This window comes from Muscardinus avellanarius, assembly GCF_963383645.1.
Source record: "Muscardinus avellanarius genome assembly, chromosome: X".
In the NCBI taxonomy this organism is placed as follows: domain Eukaryota; kingdom Metazoa; phylum Chordata; class Mammalia; order Rodentia; family Gliridae; genus Muscardinus; species Muscardinus avellanarius.
The window spans coordinates 10308089-10329951 of NC_137792.1; the positions used below are offsets into that span (position 1 = coordinate 10308089).

The window sequence follows — 21863 nt, forward strand, 5'->3', positions numbered from 1 at the left end:
ATTATAAGTATGTACCACCATGCCAACAACAAACTTTTCTAAAATAAAGTTTTATTGGTACACAGCCATGCCCAATTATTTCTCTATTGCCTATGGCTGCTTTCCCACTGCGATGGCAGAACTTAGGAGCTATGACTGTAAGGCCTATAAAGCTTAAAATACTATTTGGCCTGGCTTACAGAAAAAAATTGCCAACTCCTGACCTAGACTATTCACCATTCTATCCACTATAGCTTCCAGGTATCCATTTATAAAAGCTGTACTTAGTTGCTTCTTTCTGGCCTCAGGTGCATTCCATTTCTCCAAATAGTAACTCCTGACAGCATCGTGAGCTGTTAAGTCTGTCTTGATAATTCTATCAGTCAAAGAGTAGCATCCTGAAGGAAGAGGATGCTGAGAGAAAAGTCCTCTAAGGCTCCCATTTACACCAAGATCGCAGCTTGTCTGTAAAAAACAACAACAACAAAAAAAAAAAACAATACTAGAAGATTCCATCTTACCCTCTCAGGTAGCCTCTGTTATTCCAAGTCCTGTATTCACTTTAGCTGATCTCCAGCTCAGCTATCCTGGGCTCTGAAAAGCTGTCATCGCTGGCATCGCTGTATCTGTCACTAGATCAGAAGAGGAACTAATTTAGCAAGGTATAAAAAGAAATACCCTGAACAATTATTTAATTTTCAATTCCAAACATATTCCAGAATTAACCGGTACTCAAAGGAAATGCTAAGAAGCTATTACCACTTTGGAGTCACTATGGGAAGAGGTTATGGCCTCCTTTGGGGTCAGAGAAACTGATTACTTGCTTTTATCATAAACAGGAAGTTATTTATTCAGAAAATCTAGAAAAGCATTTCAATTTCAGTTGAAATCTATAATCTTCTGAAGACCACTGATCATCTGGAAACTTCAACAAAAGACTTGATTGCTCATCTGCCCCTGCTGTCTATCAGAGGTATTCTATTAACGAATTGATTTAAATGAAGGCCCAAGTTGATGGACCCCTTTAAGTTTCTGTAAATGTACTTTTATCATTGAAGGACCTAAATCTCAGTCCATCTGAATGAGGTAAGATAGGAGAAATAAAATTAATAGGTAGAAAGGAGACAAATAAGGAAGGAAAAGGAAGACTGTAGCTTCAGATCTAAAAGAAAAATCTCACAATGGTCCCCATCTTTGCCCCATCTGTTCTGTTTTCCATTAGGCACCTATCCCTAAGAGGCCCTCACCTTTAACCCTGAAAGTCTACCTTTCTCTTGGACCTAAAGTTTCTAAAAGGTTTGATAAACAAAGGATCTGATAAAGCATTATCCATCCAGTCACTTATGTACTTACGTCTTGCTGACCAGCAGAGTGTATTTTAGACTGATAAGGAATGTCTAAGAGGGAGTGCTATTAAAAGATCATGACACTTAGTCAAGCTCAGGCACCACCCATCAATCATATACCAGAAACCTGAGAATTCTGGGGAAAACTGGACTGCCATCCCTGCTCTGTACCCCTATCCATCCCCTCGTGGGGGTCTCCTATAAAAGAAGAGTTGTGAAACCCCAAAGGTATATCTATCTATGTATCTGTCTTCTCTTTTCTTTCTCTCCGTCCCTCCCTCTCGCCCTCTCCCCCTCTCCCCTCCCCTCTCTCTCTGCAGGTGGCCCTCATTCTCCCTTAAACGTGTATTTCTTACTGTCTTAAATAAGTCTCTATGTCTCTGGTGCATGCTGAAATTCTTTTCCATCATGTAAGCTAAGGACCCTGCAGATCTTGAGTTGAAGAATCAACCCTTCCCCATGGACATGAAGAGAGCACTGCTCAGTCCAACTGATGTCACTTTGTTCTCAAGGGCATAAAATATTACCTGGATGCTTAGAGGTTTTGGTTTTTTTCAGTTTAAACCCTTTTGATGACAACTGTTTCCTTTGGCAATGAAGGAGGTTCAAGAGCCACTACTCAGAGAGACATGGTGGCATGCACCTGTAATCTCAGTACTTGGGACACTGAGACAGGAGGATTACAGGTTTGAAGCCACCCTCAGCAATTTAGCAAGATCCTGTTTTGAAATAAAAACAACAACAAAAAGGGCTGGAGGTACAGCTTGGAGGTAGAATGCCCCTGGATTCAATCCCTAGTAACACACACACACACACACACACACACACACCACACACACACACACCATTCTAATCCAAAATATGGCACCTTGACACAGTGTCTTTAGTTGAAGGAACAGGAAAGACAGCATTCGCAGGAAGGTCTCTTCGACACTCCCCTGCCTTCTGCCCTAAAGCAGGTGATAAAATCTAGGATGTTCTGAGCTTCTCCTGAAGGTTTTAAAACTCTTGGGTGAGAGGTCCCCTCCCTACACCCCAACAGGAAGAGGATCCTTCTCTCTGAAGACATGGACATAAAAGAAAGTATCTGAACACACAGGTATTGCTAAATTTCCCCTATATATCACCATGACATCATACTCTGCCCTATTTTATTTCTTCATGGCTCTAATTTTCATCCACTTACTATGAAAAAAAAAAAAACAAGAGTTAGCTGGGCATGGTGGTGCACGCTTGTAATCCCAGTATTTGGGAGGCTGAGACAGGAGGATCGCAGTTCACAGACAGCCTCAGCTACATACTGAGACCCTTTGCAACTCAGTGAGACCCTGTTTCAAAATAAAGAATAAAGAATAAAGAATACAGCTGGGGGTGTGGCTCAGAGGTAGAATGGGTCCCATTCCCAGTACCAAAAAAAACACAAGAGGTAGGTTATCTGTTTGTTTGTTTGTTTGTTTGTTTGTGGTTTTCATTTCCTTATGAAGACTCCTATGTCACATAAAATTTGACTGGTAATAACAGAAGTCTGAATTCAATAACAGGTGAAATTCACCCCCATTTTTCTTCTTTGGTACTGGGAATTGAATCCAGAGGCATGTACCTCTGAGCTAGACCCTCAATCCTATTTTTAAGGGTTTTGGTTTTGGGTTTTTTTTTTTTGTGTGTGTGTGTGTGTAGCTACACCCCAACCCTATTTTACTTTAAAACAGGGTCTCATCAAATTGCTGAGGCTGGGCTCCAACCTATGCCCCACCTGTCTCAGCCTTCCAAGTACTAGGATTACAGATGCACATTACACTTGGCCTAGTTTTTATTTTGAAACAGAGTCCTGCTAAGTTTCTGAGACTGCCCTCAAACATGCAATCTGACTGTCTCAGCCTCCCAAGCATTGGGTTTACAGATGTATGCCACTGCCCCTGACTTTACCTGTTTTTTTGTTTTGTTTTGTTTTGTTTTGTTTTGTTTTTGGTGGTACTGGGGTTCCTGGAAGCCCTTCTACCTCCGGGCTACACTCCCAGCCCTATAATTAGCCCTATAATCCCATCACTTTGAGAGGCTGAGACAGGAGGATTGCAGGTTTGAGGCTAGCCTTGGGCAACTTAGACCCTGTTTCAAAATTAAAGGGCTGGGGTGTGGGTTAGAGGTAGAACGCCCCTGGGCTCAATCCTCAATACAAAACAATAAAACCCTGCAACTTCACTAAAATGTTATGCAAACCAAAAAAGAATATATAGAAACGTGCTCTGAGAACTACATAAATACACTAGCTGTTGAAGCTGCCGAGGGTCTTGCTAATCTGCTGAGACTGGCTCTGAACCTTCAGTCCTCCTGTATTACCCTGCCAAGTACTGGGATTCCAGTTGTGGACCTCCGTGTCCAGCCAGGGTTCACTAATCTTTTATATATGTTCAGACACCCATATTAGGACAATAAAATATATCATGACACTCAAAAAAATTATAAAAATAGGCATTACCAGTAAACTTCTTGATTTTCATCTGCTGGCAGAGAGAGAGAAAGAGAGAGAGAGACATCATTCTAGAAATAAAATGTGGCATCAGCCAGGCATAGTGACACACACCTGTAATCCCAGTACTTGGGAGGCTGATTTAGGAAGATTGCAGGTTCAAAGCCAACCTCAGCAACTCAGTAAGGCTCTCAGCAGCTTATTGATACTCTATTTCCAAATAAGAAATAAAAAGGGCTGTGGATCATCAAATGAATCACAGAATCATAGTGGTTCCTGCACATGCTATAAAATGTGCCACTATGACTTAGGGGTTCAAATTTTGTGTATGTGCAGTACTGGGGATTAAATCCAGAAGCATTCTACCTTTCATCTACATTTCCAGCACTTTTTATTTTTTATTTTGAAACAGGGTCTCACTAAGTTGATGAAGGTCTCACGACCTGCTGAGGCTGTCCTTGAACTTGCAATTCTTCTGTCTCAGCCTCCCAAATACCGGGATTACAGGTGTGTGCCACCGTGCCCAGATTTAGGGGTTTGTTTTTGCTTTACATCAAAGAAACTTAAAAGAAGTCATAAGCTAGATATATCTGGCTATATTTTTACTTAATTTAAGATGCCACAGCTCTATTAAAGTCTAACTTACCCTTCTGTGTGTGTGTAGAGAGAGATTGATTGATTGATTGATTGAGGGATTGAACACAGGGTGTTCTACCTCTGAGCTACACACTATCCTTGTTTTATGGTTTATTTTGAAACAGGGTCTTACTAAATTGCTAAGGCTGGTCTTGAATCTGTGATTCTCCTGTCTGAGCCTCTCAAGTATTGGGATTACAGGTATGTGCCACCACGCCCAGCTTAACCTATCTTCTTGAATGATCTGCTACACACACACACGCATGTGCACAGACACACACACACACACACACACACACACACACTTTCACTGGCAAGAATTCTTTGATATTATGCCCTTATGTGTTAAATTCTATGAACTGGCCAAAAAGTAGACACATTTATGTGTGCCTTATTACATTTAAGGAGGGAACATTTTAAACTTGCAGTGTCTAACTCAGTAACTACGAGTCACAGTGTCTATCTACATTTAAATCAAATAAAATTTAAAATACCATTCCTCACTTGTACTCGCCACATTTATCGAACATTTTCATCATTTCAGAAAGTTTTAATGGATGGTGCTAATAAAAGCAAATGAATAACAATTAGAAAAAAATCAAACCATAATTGCCAAGCAAGAGCCCTCTTGTCATTCCTCAAAAATCTTTGTTTTTAAAGTCTTGTTATCTATAGTTTGTCAAAAATCACAGCAAATATTTCTCAGGCATGTGTGTTCTCCGCAAATCACAGACACCCTTTTCCAAAAGAGTATTTCTCCGGATCATTTCTTATAAGATAAAATCAAAACCACCAGCAGTAGCCAGGCATGCTGGCACACACCTATGATCTCAGTACTTGGGAGGCTGAGACAGAAGGACTGCAGGTTGAAGGCCAGCCTCAACAATTTAGTGAGATCCTACTTCAAAATAAAAATAAATAAATACCGCTGGGGGTATGGCTCAGAGGCAGAATGTGTATGGGTTCAATCCCTAGTGTGTGTGTGTGTGTCTCTCTCTCTCTCTCTCTCTCTCTCTCTCTCTCTCTCTCTCTCATACACACACACACACACACACACACACACACACACACACACACCAGTAGTGACATAGAAATAGCTATCTATACAATACTAGCTTGTTTTACAAGACTTGACCACAATGGACTCCTCCTGGTTGACAAAGAAAAGACCTGTCAATAGTCAAGAGTATATGTCAGCCAGGCATGGTGGCACATGCCTGAAATCCCAGTACTTGGGAGGCTGAGACAGGAAGATCGTCGTTTCAAGGACAACCTCAGCAACAACAGTGAGACGCTTAGCAACCCAGCAAGACCCTATTTCAACACAAATATGTAAAAAGGTTGGGGATGCATCTCAAAGGCAGAATGCCCCTGGGCTCAACCCCTAGTACCCCAAAAAATAATAAAAATAAAAATAAATTTTTAAAAAGGGCTGGGGTGTAGCTCAGATAGAATGCCTTTGGATTCAATCCCCAACACCACAAAAAAAAGAGAGTATTTGTCAAAGACTCCTGGCTTCCAATAAATTCCCATGATTAAAAAAAAAAAACATATTCCTAGGCCCGAGTAAAAGAGTATAGCAATGCCTCATATATCCCACCTTTTTATGCTACCCTAAGGCAACTGTTAAATGACTTCTTCTCCATTAACAGAAAGAGGTGGTTGGAATTTGAAAATGTTCAATGTGTAGTTAGGATTCCCAGCATGCATGAGTTTCTACAGTGCGTTCCATCAAAACCCATTTCATGTGAAAAAGCATGTTTAAAAACACATTGCCATGCACGGTTTTCCCAGAAGCATTGTTACTGCTCTACTTACTTCATTCTCAAAGGGCCCCTGGAAGCCATAAAATATAAGAGCAATGGGATTAGAAACTTGGTGTGCACTGAATGAGTTTTGCATTTCATAGTAAACAGTAGACTACGACCCAGGTAGGACACTGAAGGCACAGTAGTCTGTATTACTTTGAATTCCACTCTGGCTGGAGTGAACCATAATCAATAAAGAGCACCTTTTAGCCAATATATAATCCCTGAGGTAAGAGGCACTCAAATGTGATTTATTAACAATAATTTACAAGAAAAAGCACTTGGTATAAAGTTAAAATGAAACAATCACAGTGGGGAACTGTTTTAAATGATGTTTAAAGGAACTGCTCAAAAAAAAATTTCCCAATTCCCTTTTACTTCAAATACACAAAGGGGAGAAAGTAGTATTTTGACTGCAGTTTAACGTTTACAAAACAACCTTTCGTCACAAGCATCCCTAACGACGAGGAGCAATGCCTGAGAAAAAAATCCCCTAGTATATGACAGACCCTGAAGTCAAATACATAGTAACTGCTCTATGTGTTCATACTGCCCCCACAGAAATAAAATATTTGCACCACATATTGCAAGATCAGACCCTGTCGACATCAACCATGCGGCCGCAAAGTCAAAAAGCAAGGGGATTCTAAGTTTGCAATAGTTCTGGAAACTGAAGGTCAAATTCATGTAGGGGAAAAAGAGGATGTAACTCTGAGTCATCCCAAGTGGAATAAGCAGGCCTTTGAGGGAGAAAGGCACACGGTGCAGATAGCAGAGGGGCCCGCTCTCGCCCCCAGGCCCACCTTCACGATTCCCCTCTCACTAAGCACCTCTAGAATATATATATCAAGAGCCAAGAGGCAAAGGCGTTAAAACCCTCTGGGGAATTCAGGAGCCTGCATATGGATTTATTCCTGTTTCATATGGATTTATGTGCATTTGATCCTATAAGCCAAGAGAAGCCACTGAGGGTTTTAAACTCTAAAATAACGTGGGAAGATCATTCTGCTGGCAGAAAATGGATTAGGAGGAGGGAATCTGGAGGCACAGAAACTAGGTAGGAGGCTTTGCAGTAGGCAAGAGATGAAGGAGATAGAAACCAAGGTAAAATTAAAATAATAGCATCATCATCCTAATTCTCCTTTAAGTTCCTACACAGACCAGGCGCTGTGCTAAGTGCTTCACATGAAGCTTAACCTTCATTACTACTGTGTGAAGTGAGGAGTATTAAAATCTATTTGTCAAACTGGGCACCGTGGCACATACCTGGAATCCCAGCACTTGGGAGGCTGAAACAAGAGGATCATAGGTTCAAGGCCAGCCTCAGCAACTTGGCGAGACCCTGTTCCCAAATAAGAAATGAAAAGGGGTCAGGGGCATAGTTCAGGAGTAGAGCATGTCCAGGGTCCTGGGTCCAATCCTCAGCACCCTCTGCAGAATATAGAGGAAAGGATAAGTGCAAATAAGAGTATGGACTTGGACTCTAGAAACACACAAGAGAATAACAAAATGGAAGTTCTCGGTGTATGCACTTCCTCTAAGGACCCGCTCATCAGAAAGTAGTTTCAACTTTTGGGCTTGGTCTGCAATAATCATGCAAATCTAAGTACCTTCCCTCCTGCTGTTTCTATACCACTCTGTCTCCTGTTTCACCACAAAAGGATGATTTCTCTGCAGAAGAAATAGTAAGTTGGTTGCAGACATGGAATCTTAAGGTCCTGAATCTAGAATAAAATGTTACTCAAGTGTCTTGAGATTTCAGTTTTATACTTTAAAACTCTGTTTCCCCAAATAACTGAATTTTTGTGAACTGTTTACTGTACCCTATCTAAGCTCTTGCTTTCTGATATAGAATAAGTACTACTGAAGCAAGAGAGTTTTATTCTGACCTAATAAATTGATATGATAAATGCCCACAGCATAAAACTGGAGTTGTTCTTAAACGTGGTATGTAGTGATTGTGCCTAAGAACCATGCATAGCAGCCTCAGAACACACATGTTGAAAAACAATGTATGAACTTTAGATTTCAATCCCTTTTTGTTGCTTATAAATAGAATTCCTGAGGCTGGAGGTGTAGCTCAGTGGTAAAGCACATGCTCAGCATGAGCAAGGCCCTGGGTTCAATCCCCAGTGCCAAAAAGTAAATTAGATGACATGATTTTGTTCTTCTTTATTGCTGAGTAGAATTCCATTGTGTGTGTTTTCCATAATTTTGCAATCCATTCATCTGTTGATAGAGACTTAGGTTGGTTCCATATTTTGGAGATTACAAATTGTGCTGCAATGAACATGGATATGCATGTGTTACTGTAGTTCTCTGATTTTAACCCCTTTGCAAAGATACCCAAGAGTGGTAGAGCCGGATCATATGGTGGATCCATTCTCAGTTTTCTAAGGAATCTCCACACTGATCTCCATAGTGGCTGACCTAGTGTGCACTCCCACCAACAGTGTAAAAGAGTTCCTCTTTCTCCACATCCTCACCGGCATTTGTTTTTATTTGATTTCTTTATGCTTGCCACTCAGAATTCTACTCAGCAATAAAGAAGAACAAATCATGTCATTAGCAAGAAGATGGAAAGACCTAGAGAACATCATGCCAGCTAAGTGAGACCAGCCAAGCACACAAAGAGAAGGGACATGTTTCCTCTAATATGCCCAAACTAGGGAGCACTGGGGATACCAGAGGGACTCCAGATAATGGAGGGGAAACCTCAGCAAAAATAGAAGGATAGGAGAGGAAGAAGGCTGAAGTTGATTAATGGAAGAGCTACATTCAAATATGTATAAAAGTATGAATGTAGCATGGCCAACCTGGACATTTATTGTTGGGAGGGGGAGAAAGGGGAAGTGGGGTGGGGGAGGGCACCAAGCACAGTCTGAATGTATGCCATTTTCAATACGATCCACATAAAAATAAAAAATTAAATTAAAAACTACTTGGGATATAGCTCAGAGGCAGAATGTTTCTAGGTTCGATCCCAAGTATCCTGCAAAATATTAAATTTATTTTTACTTTGATTTTGCATTCTGTATTTGAATCAAATGCTATTGGCTTTTTGTGTGTGTGTGGTCCTGGGGATGGAACTCAGGGGCCATCTACTCCGGGCTACACTCCCAGACCTATTTTATATTTTATTTGGAAACAGGGTCTCTTAAACAAGCTAAGGCTGGCTTCGAACCTGCACGATCCTCCTGTCTCAGCCTCCCAAGCGCTGGGATTATAAGCGTGCGCCACCACACCTGGCTCATGATTGGCTTTTTAAAATCCAGTTTCAGCAGAGTGTGGTGGTGCACACTTGTAATCCCAGCGCTTGGGAGGCTGAGACAGGAGGAGCGCGCAGGTTCGAAGCCAGTGTCAGCTGCTTAGGCTCTCAGCAAATTAGAGAGATCCTGTTTTCAAGTAAAGTATAAAATAGGTCTGGGAATATAGCCCAGAAGTAGTAAAAGCCCCTGGGTTCCACCTCCAGTACCACAAAAAATAAAAAAGAAAGAAAGAAATTAAATTAAGAAAATCCAGTTTCAATGTTATTATATAAAAAAGTAAATTGGATTCCTGGCAGGGATTATGTGCTTTGTTTCTAGATATTAAATAACTTGCAATTATAAACACTTTGACATATCCTATTTAGTATGCATTTCCTATATTTTTCTCACAACAAGATGAGGCAGTCTCATTCTACTGTAACGCTAGTGAGATCATGCAAACCTGTGGTTATCTTTTATACACGGGATAAGTTATATTTAGACACAAGGAGAGACATCACCAAAGAATTACAATAATTATTTAATGGGCCATAGTTTCCCATTGGATTTAGAATATTTTATTGTGTACTGGGAATTGAACCTAGGGGCATTCTATCTCCAAGCCACACCCCCAGATCTTTTTATTTCTTAGTTTGAAATAGAGCCTAAGTTTCTGAGGTTCTTACCATGTTCCTAAGGTTGGCCTCAAACCTGCAATCCTATCTCAGCCTCCTCAGGACTGTAGTAACAGGCATGCGCCACTGCACCCAGCTTGGATTTATTTATTCCAAAAATGGCTTATTAGTTCCAATTGTGCAAAAAATAGTTAACACAGCAGGCCTGAGGCTGCCATTCTTAGAAAGGCCAGCAGGGGCCCATGCGTGGTGGCACACACCTGTTATCCCAGTACTTGGGAGGCTGAGACAGGAGAATCACAGGTTCTAGAATAGCTGCAGCAATATAGAGATTCTCAGCGACCTAGTGAGATCCTGTTTCAAATCAAACCTTTTTCAAAGGGCTAGAAGGTATAGCTTGGAGGTAGAATGCCCCTGGGTTCAATCGCCAGTAACACACACACAAAAAAAAGAAAGGCTGGCAGGGTTGGTCCTTGGCTGGTATCTGGGAATATGGCTTTCAGAATGTATGTTCCAGCCAGATATGGTGGTGCACGCTTGTAATCCCAGTACTAGGAAGGCGGAGACAAGAGAATGGCAGGTTTGAGGACAGCTCCAATTTACCAAGACCCCGCTTCAAAACAACAAAAAAAATTTTTTTTAAAGGTGAGGGTAGAGCTTGGAGGTAGATTGCCCCTGAGTTCAATCCCTCACACTACCACCAAAAAGGAAAAAAAAAAGTGTGTCCCATTACTAAATGATCGTTTGGCTGCACCGAGGCTATTTGTACAATGTGATTTATGGTGAACACTGCTTTCCTTCCGGGAGTCTGGGCTTTTGATGGTTGCTAGGCAGAGAGCATCAGTGTGACCAGCCCTCAACAGAATCCCCAGACTCTGAATGTCAAATGGCCTTCACTGGGCAGAAGCATCACCCATGTGTTGCCGCGTCTGACTGCTGGACAGAGGGTGAGCTTTTTGCAGCAGCACAGGAGGGGGATAACCGAAGACCTACAAATGGATTTCTCTAGGCTCCACTTACATCTTTGCCCTTACTGGTCCTGCTGCACATACTTCCTGTGTAATAAATATTAGCAGTGAGTACAACTATATTCTGATTTCTTCTTGAGGACTACCAAATGTGCAGGTGATCCTAGGAGGCTCCCAAAACCAGATTCTGAATTTGATTTTACATGGACTTTAGAGTAGGTCATGAAAACCTAAGAAAAAAATAGTACCCTAAAACAGACCATGACACATTTAAAATCAGGTGGAACTGCTCTTTATAACTGATGCCATTCTGTAGATAATGGAGTGGCTGACAATTGAGTTCGCCAGCTCTAAATCCCTAGTGATGTCCTCACTGGAGCGTCCCACGTGCTCAAAGATAAATATCCTCCAGCAGGCAGAAAGCAGAGGTCACGGCTCAGGTGTTCATACTCAAAGCCAGGATTTTTACTCTCTAAGCCTTAAAGACATCGGCTGTCCACGTGCCGCACAGTTCAATATCATCAGAGCCAATTTCTGGGAGAGGAAGTCATTATTCTAGCGTTCATTCTAGGGTCCATTAGAAGCAGTAATCTTGTTTGAAATACAGTTCCAACTCTGCTTGTATTAGAGCCCGGCCATCAAAGCAATCATGGGCTTTTCAAAGCTCGCTAATCTCATGAGCTGGCCAGAGAGGAGCTGAAGTGCAAGGCCCCTTTGTAATCCTGGAATTTGTCTTTGTATTAATTCACAGCCACCATTCTTGGCTGGGACTCTTGCACCTATGTCTATGCTTCTTTGTCAGCTCCATTTTATTCATATTAATGGGGGACAAACAACTCCTGTGTGCTACGGAACCAGGGAGGGAAAGAGATAAGATGCCGGCTGGCCTGGCGGCGCATGCCTGTCATCCCAGGACTTGGGAAGCTGGCACAGCAGATTCGAGGCCAGCCTCGGCAATGTGGCAAGATTCTCAGCAGCCTAGCAAAACCTTGTTTCAGAAACAAAAAATAAATAGGACTAAGTGTGTACCCCAGAGGTAGAATACCCCTGATTCAATTTCCAATAGCAAAAGAAAAAGATGCTGGCCGCCCTTAAAGGAGGTCCCAGCAGCCCAGCATGGTAGCACGTGCCGATAATACCAGTACTTGGGCGGCTGAGACAGGAGGATCACAAGGCTAGCCTCAGCAACTTAGTGAAGCCCTCAGCAACTTAGACCCGGTTTCAAAATAAAAAATAAAACAGGGCTGGGAATATAGCTCAAAGGTAGAATGCCCCTGGATTCAATCCCCAGTACCAGAAACAAAACAAAACAGAAGGTACCAGTTTGTGGGTGATTCATAGGAACACTCTCACAATCAAGGAAGCCTGCTAGTTAGCTGAAATTCCAATTTCAGCATCCAAGTTTTGTTAAGAGGACTCTCCTTCTCTCCAAGACATATACTGGATCTGGCTCTGGAGTTGCTAGCAAGCAGTCGGTCGTCCCCAAAACTGCCGGACAGCTTTATCCTGAAACCAGCAGCCTCCTCCAGGAGGGAACAGGCAAGCTTCACAAGCGAGACCACATTCACATATTAGTTGATGCTTGAAAACAGCCAAATGATTATGAGTGGATGACTTCCCCCAGTCCTAAACTCCCCCTTCCCCACTTCACTGAAATAACAGACTGTGCGGTGGCTATCAAGGGCCACAGTACGCATGGGGCCACGTTGGAATTTTCAATCTTGCAACACATAAGCTGTGCAGCCTGAGAACACAGGACGTCCTTCTTCACATGAAATCCCTTAGGCACAATCAATGGCAGCGCAGGAGCCAGATACCGCAGGGCCACTCAGCTGAAGCGGGGAAGAGCCCGGAGCACCTACGGCCTGTGCCTCCAGGCAACTCAGACCCCAGCTCTGTGGGCACAGTCTGAAAGCCAATGTACTAGTTCAAGACTGCAAGTAGCAATCATTAATTCAGTGAGGTGTCCCGCAGGGAAGATAGGGAAAGCTGTTCCCATATAAACATGTGGGTAAAGGAAATGTTAAAGAGAGCTGTGAGCTTCTCCTAGCAAGCAATGGCACTAATAAGTGGGCTTGCGCCCCATGCAAAGATCCAGGCAGCCCTCAGCTGTAATACTGCTAGAGCTGTTTGCTAGGATGAGGCCCAGCAACGGAAACCTTTCAAACAACATATATTACTATTGTGATAATTATCCCTTCCTGTGTCAGGGATATTTTGCTTAGTTGCTTTCACATTTCAACTTTCTGCATTCAATGTCCTTAGGTGAGAAGGAGTAAAATACAACCCCCCCCACATGCATATATTTAAATACAGTGTAATTTTAATAAAAATTCTTAAGGATTTTTTTTGCTCAAGCTGATTTTAGCCATCACTGTTCAGTTCACCTGCAAGAACAGCAAAATACATTTTTAAAAAATATAAATAATAAGCTAGGGGAGTGGTGAGTTGGCCCGGGCCACCCTCCCCCCTCATGCCATTTTGGCATGGGGCTGTAACTGTTTTCTGTATTTCTATTTTCTGTATTTCTATCTTTTTAATAAACTTCTTTAAATCTTCAAAAAATATATATAAATAATAAGCTAGGTGCAATAGTGTATGCCTGTGATCTCAGTACTTGGGAGGTTGTGATAAAAGGATCACAGGTTCAAGGCCAGTGCATGGTAACATAACAAGACCCTGTTTCAAAATTAAAAAATAAAAAGGGCTGAGGTGTAGCTCAGAGGTAGAATTCCCCAGGGTTCAATCCTCAGTACCGCAAATAATAATAATAATAATAATAATAATAATAATAATTAATAATAATAATAACAATACCAACAATAGTGGGAGTAGGGTAGGTAAAGTCTTAATTTACTATAATGCTCTGAAAGCAAAACCAATAGTAAAAGTTCAGGTATGAACCCGCCGTGGTGCACATGGGTAATCTCGTCCTTGGGAGGCCGAGACAGGAAGCTCGTAGGTCCAAGATGAGCCTCAGCGACTTAGCAAGCCTTTCACCAATCCAGTGAGACACTGTTTCAAAACCAAAAAGTTTACACGGGCCGGGGGTGTATCTCAGAGGTAGAATGCCTCCCGGTCCAATCCCCTATACCAAAAAAAAAAGATTTCAGATAAAACCATCAGTTGTGCAAAATAGAAATCCCTGAAATCAAACCTAATTACTCAACTTACAATTGACAGAGAGAAGGGGAAAGTCCGATCCCCACCTTACACGCTTCACTAAAAATAGAGTCTAAATACATTATAGATTAAAATCATAGAATCCAAAAGCATAAAAGGACTAGGGAAAACATCTGGGTTATTACTTATATAATCTTTCCATAAAAAAGGCTTTAGGGCATGATACTAAAGGCAAAATTCCAGAAAAGTAAAAGGTTTGACTACATAAATTTTTATAAAACATACATAAAGACTACACAATGACCCTATCTAAAACTCTTTAGGAAGAATAAAAACTGCCATTAACAAGCTACAAGAAAAGCAAAATCTCTTTGAAAAAATATTAACAATCTAACAAAGGATAAATGTTCCTTATATATAAAGGATTCACCAATTAACATGGAAAAGAATACAATAGCAAAAGGAAAAAGTAGCAGAGGATACAAACAGGCAATTCATAAAAAGAGCCAATAAATACACACAATATTCACATGTACTTATTAATCAAAGAATCAGCAAAAAAAATCTCACTCTTATTATCACAATGACAAAAATATCTGGGCATGGTGGCACATGCCTGTAATCCCAGAAAACCTGGGAGGTTGAGACAGGAGGATCACAGGTTTGAGGCCAGTCTCAGTAACTTAATGAAACCCTGTTTTAAGATAAAAAAATAAAACAGGGCTAGGAGGCAGAATGCCCCTGAGTTTAAAACCCAGTACCACCCAAACTAGGAAACACAGAGGATACCAGTGGGACTCCAGATAATGGAGGAGAAATACCAGCAAAGTTTGAATGGAAAGATAGGAGAGGAGGAAGGCTGATCTTGATTAATGAGGGTCTACATCTGAATATGTGTAAAATTATGAATATGACATGGTTAAGCTGGACAAGCATTGGTGGGAGGGGGAAAGGGAAAACGGGGGCGGGGGGAGAGGGCACCAAATATAGTTTAAATGTATACTATTTATGTTCAATTAAAAAATTGTTAAAAGAAAAAAAATAATAAAACCCAGTACCAAAAACACAAAAAATAAAAACCCACAAAAATTCTAAAAGAATACCCAATATCAACATAATTTGGAAAGCTGGCACATTACTGCTGTAGGTGTGATTAAATTACTTTCATAAAGAGTGCCGGGGAGATTGCAGAAGAGGATTGCAAGTTCAAGGCCAGCCCGGGGAGCTTAGTGAGACTCTGTCTCAAAATGAAAAATAAAATGGGCTGGGGTATAGCTCTAAGGTAGAAAGCCCTGGCTTCAATGCCGGCACCAAAAAATAAATATTTTTTTTCAGAGAAACCTAAGATGTTAGCACCTTGGGTCACTGCCAGGAGCAGCGAGCTGGTTACCTGGAGGACAGTTTGCATCCCTGCTGCAGGTAGGCATTCAGGTTCCCAGTTGCCGCCAGTAAGAGCCCCAAGTACGGAGGGGAAGGCTTCAATGGCCTCGAAGAGAACTCGGGATGGAACTGGACACCAACGAAATAAGGATGATCTGAAAAGAGAGCAATCATGATGAGAATGAAACAGACAAAGACTAGAACTGCTCGAAAGTGCTTGTCTCTGAATGAGGAAACGTATTATGTGCTCAAAGGACCTTAACGTCTCTTCGCCGGTCCTTTCATGATCCATTTGGGGTGGAATTTCAAAGCACAAAGCGTACCTCATTCACTACGAGCTCCGGAATCTTATTTGTGGAAAGTGTTAGAGTGAAGTTAACCAAAAGTGTTTGAACACCATGAATTGTGCCTTCCCACAATCAGCTGTGTGTGTGTGTGCGCGCGTGTGTGTGTGCGCGCGTGTGTGTGTGTGTGTTACATTCTCTTGGAGGAATTAAGCCACATTCATGTTAAGGGTTGTAAGAAGCCCCTTATATATGTGCAATTCAGATTCTCCCAGAGGTAGTAGGAACAGAAAAGTAGCTCTTCCTAGATATCTGGAATCCTCTTCTTTGGAAGAATGAGAGTTAAACTGACAACATTTCCATATGAGTAGAAGTTTTCTAAGCTTTTAAATTTCTTCCCCCCAATCAGAGCTAAAAAAAAAGATCTATATTTATTCAGGACATGGTGGCGCATGCTGGTAATCTCAGTACTTGGGAGATTGAGACAAAAGAATCCCAGGTGTAAAGTAAACCTCAACAATTTAGCAAGAACCTGTTTCAAAATAAAAAATAAATAAAAGCCAAGCACAGCAATGCATGCCTGTAATCCTAGTACTTGGGAGACTGAGACAGGAGGATCACAGGTTTGAGGACAGCCTCAGCAAGTAGTGAGACTCTCATCAACCTAGCAAAACCCTGTTTCAGAATAAAAATAGGGCTGGGGTATAGCTTGGAGATAGAATGTCCCTGGGTTCAATGCCCAGTACCATAAAAAATAAATTAAATAAATAAAAATAAAAATAAAATAGGGCTCAGGGAATAGCTCAGTGGTAGAATGCTCCTGGGTTCAATTCCCAGGACCATGCACCAAAAAAAAGTTTATTCTCAGGTTAGTAAGTACATAGTTTGAGCATCTCTCAAATCCCATAATTATTATAGTACAGAGCCTGGTTACTATGTAATAATTCCAAATTTGAAAAATAATTTTATTGAAAATATCTATCAAGTTGAGTATGGGAGCATACACCTGTATTCCCAGTACTTGGGAGGCTGAGACAGGAGGATCACGGCTTTGAGGACAGCCTCAGCAAGTAATGAGACTCTTATCAACTTAGTAAGACCCCGTTTCAAAATAAAATAAAATAAAATAAAATAGGGATGGGGGTGTAGCTCGGAGGCAAAATGCCCCTGGCTTTATTCCCTGGTATTACAACACAGAGAGACAGAGACAGACAGACAGACAGACAGACAGACACACACACACACACACACACACACACACACACACACACAAAGGGATCTATCAAATTGAAGACACAAAAATGTTTTATAAAAGGAAGTAAAATAGCATTAAAGCTTTCAGTGAAATGTATATGTAATACAGAATTCAAAATCACAAATTCTAGCCGGGTGTGGTGGCCCACACTTGTAATCCCAGTACTTGAGAGGCCGGGTCAGGAGGATTGCAGGTTCAAGAACAGCCTCAGCAAGTAGTGAGACTCTCATCAATGTAGCAAGATCATTTTTCAAAACAAAAATAAAGTAAAAATGGGGTGAAGCTCAGAGGTAGAATGTCCCCGGGGTTCAATCCCCAGAACCACACACACACACACACACACACACACACACACACACACGATGACTGATGAGAAAGTCCATTCTCCTGAGGTTGCCATTTAATGTTCTGCTATAGAAAATAGGAGCCTCAGGCGCATGGCTATTTAAATTCATTAGAATTAACTGAACATGTTTTAAGTGTTCAATAGCCACACGTGGCTAATAGCTACCATGCTGAACAGAGCAGCACAGTCCCATCATCGTGGCAAATTCTACTAGGCAGCTCTGACCCTAGAACCAGTGTAAAATATATCTAAGAAGAGCCTCCTCGACTCAGAGGGACACTCATATGTGAGAGTTTTATAAGAAGACTGGTACCTTCTTCCAGGAATACGTCTCCCCAAGAAAAGGAGAAACAGCCTGGTGATACATGCCTGTAGTCCCAGTACTTGGGAAACTGAGACAGGAGGATTGCAGGTCCAAGGCCAGCATCAGAAACTTAGCAAGGTCCTCAGCAACTTACTGAGACCCTGTCTGAAAATAAAAATAAAATAGGGCTGGGGTGGTATCTTGGAGGTACAATGTCCCTGGGTTCAATTCCCAGGACAGAAGGAAGGAAGAAAGGAAGGAAAGTAGATAGGTCTTCCACACATAGAGAAGACACTAAGCGATGTTTACATTTAAGACAGAAAAATCTCATAGCATATTATCTAAGGATGTCTTGGAAAGAAAGCAGACAGGAACTGTATTCGTGTAGCACTACAGGTGGAATCTAAGCAATGAATTGCATTATAGCCAGGGACAAGATACTTGAATGAATTGCTTTAAAACACTCTATCCAAAAAGTCTCTATACTAATATGAGAAACTAAAAGTTTTTATTTTGATGATGTTCTATCAGTCAGATAAAGCACCTTTAAAAGGTTGGAGGCTAGCCTCAGCAATTTAGTAAGACTCTCAACAACTTACATCTTGTTCCAAAAAACATTTTTAAAGGGAGGCTGAGTATATACCCTAGAGGTAGACTGCTTCTGGGTTGAATTCCCCAGCATTACTATTACTACTACTACTAATAATAACAATAATAATAATAATTCTCAGCCAACATATAGGCACAAGTAGAAAAATTCTTCAGTAAGACCCCCAAAGCTCGGGAAATTAAAACAAGAATTAATAAGTGGAATGGCATCAAACTAAAAAGTTTCTGCTCATCAAAGGAAATCATCAAGAATCTAAAGTTAAAACGTACAGAATGGGAGAAGGTCTTTACCAGCCTTCCCTCTGACAGAGGTCTAAGATCTAGAATATACAAAGAACTTAAAAAATTTTACACTAGAAAAACTAATAACCCAAAATCAAGAAATAAACAGTTGAACTGAATAGACATTTCACAAAAGAAAAGATACAAATGGTCAACAGATACATGAAAAAAAAGTTCAACATCATTAGCAATCAGGGAGATGCAAATCAAAACTACCCTGAGATTCCCTCTAACCCCAATCAGAATGGCAATTATAAAGAAGTTAAATAACAATAAATGTTGGCGGGGCTATGGGGAAATAGGAACTCTTATACACCATTGGTGAGATTTCAAACTAATTCAGCCGCTATGGAGATCAGTGTGGGAAGTCCTTAGAAAACTGGGAATGGATCTACCATATGATCCCGCCATACCACTACTGGGTATCTTTCCAAAGGAGTTGAAGCCAGAGAACTGCAGTAATGTACGCATACCCATGTTCCTAGCAGCACAGTTCACAATAGCCAAATTATGGAACCAACCTAGGTGTCCATCAACAGATGAATGGATTACAAAATTATGGGAAATACACACAATGGAATTCTACTCAGCAATAAAGAAAAATAAAATTACATCATTTGCAAGAAAATGGAAGGACCTGGAGAACATTATGTTAAGCTAGATTAGCCAGTCACAGAGAGTGAAGGGTCATATGTTTTCTTTAATATGTGCAGGATGGGGAGTAATTGGGATACAAGAGAGACTCCAGATGATGAGGAAAATCTCAGGAAAGCCAGGGCAGAGATATAAGGGTAGGAGTGAAGGAAGACTTAGGTTCATTAATAGAAATAATACCGTAGACTACGCGTATGCAGGTGAATATTTAGTGACGTCAATCTGGGTACTCTGTATTGGGAAGGAGGGAAATAGGGAGGCGGGGGAACCAAGAGTGTGAGCATGTATGTCATTCTCAACCTGATTCACATTGTGATGTGAGACTGTAATGCACCAAAAAAGCACAAAAAATAAATAACAATAATGCTCTTGAAGGCTGAGGATGTAGTTCAGTAATAGTGTACTTGCCCAGCATGTGCAAGGCCCTGGGTTCCTTCTCGAGCACCACGAAATATTAATCGTACTAATAATGATGCTTTTAATTGCTGCGAACCAATTTTTGACATTATACAAACCCCAAGCTTGTTGTTCCTGTTAGAACCCTCTAGGAATGGTGGTAACTCCTGAATATGTTTCTAGGGGGTCCTAAAGATCAAAAGCTTCTGAGGCATCTTCCTGCAGAAAATTAATTCCCTTGCAGTCAGCTTTTTAAAATTGCCAGGTGTTAGAGTGGCTCTCACTTCCTCTCCAACCCACATTAAACTTGAAAGTGTCAACAGGACTCTAAATCTTTGTGATGAAAGAGGCCTCGCAGCATTTGACGACAGTGATGAGAACCCCGAGAATTAACAACAGAGAACAAGTACGTGAACAAAGCAAACAAACAACGATTCACGTAAGAAATTCTCGAGGTTTCAACAGCAGTGATCCACGCTTTCATTCTAAATGATGGGCACTCTCCTCAGAAGACTCCTGGAATCCTTGTTATTCTAATTCTAACGTCTAGGCAGGGATTGATCATCTTAGGCCGGGCATCAAACAAAAATGAAAAGAAAAGAAAATTCCACAGAGGTTGTGGCAGAAGGAGGTAAGCACTTGGGTTTGTTCCAGCCTCACCAGCGCCCCCTGATGGCCGCGGGCGTGTTATTTAACTTCCCTGCACTCTAGCCTCTTCTGTAAAGTGATAGGAGCATTATCTACTTTGTAAAAGTTATATAAGGCACCTGGAGACCCTGGTAAGGGGTCTAGTGACAAGCATCTAGAGTGCACATTTAGTGTCCACTGTAGCTGGGTGGTTCACACTCCTAACCTCAGAACTCAGAAAGCTGACATTGGAGAATCTCCAGTTGGTAGCCAGCCTCAGCAACTTAGTGGGACTTCGTTTTAAAATAAAAAATAAAATAGGCCGAGGATGCAGCTCAGAGGTGGAACACCTCTAACACAATCTAGGGGTGTGTGCGCACACAACGCACACAAAATATAAGATAGAGAGAAAGGGACCAAAATCAGTGGATTTCAAATTAGTCTGTAGTTGACTGCAAATTCCCTATAAAGCGTTATATAAATGAGTCCACTCACTTGCCAATTCAATGATTTCCATCCTCTCCCCATCGACATCCTGACCTACAAAATGTAGGTCTTTCTGCTCAAAGTGGTTGATCAGTTTAGGATTCACCTGGAAACACAGGAAATTATGTTGGTTTAGAGCTTCCGTGTGATGCGGACATATCAACTTATGAAAGCTAGGTGGGTTCTCCATTGCACTGATCCTTGAACTAGCACTTATGTTCTGTATTCAACACACAACAGCTAATTTTAAGTTCATGATGAACCCAAGACACAAAGCCTGATCACATCACCTAAATCTGGGAAGCCCACCTTCGATCACCCAAAGATGAGAACCAAAGAGTAGGATGGTGACACGGGTCTTCTGACTTAGAACCTTGGGACGAGCTTGTTATAACCATTCCTGTACTCACTTCTTCCTTGAGTTACTCGGACTTAACCATCTCTCCCCAAATTGTAAATTTGTTTGAGGATTGAAACTCTTCTTTCTTTTGGGCATGGGGACCTGACCCATTCCAGAAGTTGATCCCAATTGGACTAAGCCAAATAAGATCAACCCATCCTCTTGGCAGAAGAATGTCACAAGAACCCAAGTTTAAGTTGGGCATGGTGGTGTACACCTGTAACCCCAGTATATGTGAGGCTGAGACAGGAAGATCACAGGTTCAAGGCCAGCTCGGCAACTTAGTAAGGCCTCTACAACTTAGTGAGACCCTGCTTCAAAATATAAAAAATAAAAATAAGGTACATGCCTGTAATCCCAGCACTTGAGAGACTGAGATAAGAGGATTTCAGGTTCAAGGACAGTCTCAGCAACTTTGCGAGGACCTCAACAACTTAGCAAGACCTTCTTTCCAAATAAAAAAATAAAATAGGGCTGGGGGTGTAGCTTGGAGGTAGAAGGTCCCTGGATTTAGTCCCCAGTAACACACAAAGAACCCAGGTTGAAACCTATCGATGTTAAGCATTACACTGCAATGATTACTAAATCACAGGTGGGCGGGTAATCTAAATTCACCCAATCAGACTGAAG

General features: G+C 41.4%; 1 protein-coding gene across 1 annotated transcript in view; it reads right to left on the minus strand.

The window, feature by feature from the left end:
• Positions 1 to 541: 541 nt before the first annotated feature.
• Positions 542 to 21863, minus strand: part of CTPS2 (CTP synthase 2) — a gene marked incomplete at its 3' end in the record, with an annotated part of 101063 nt that continues 79741 nt past the window's right edge. Inside the window, exons 15-17 of the mRNA XM_080719600.1 lie at positions 20843 to 20939; positions 15601 to 15745; positions 542 to 611 (exon numbers count right to left, since the gene is read on the minus strand). Coding sequence (XP_080575726.1) covers positions 542 to 611; positions 15601 to 15745; positions 20843 to 20939 — 312 coding nt within the window. The remainder of the gene's footprint in view (positions 612 to 15600; positions 15746 to 20842; positions 20940 to 21863) is intronic.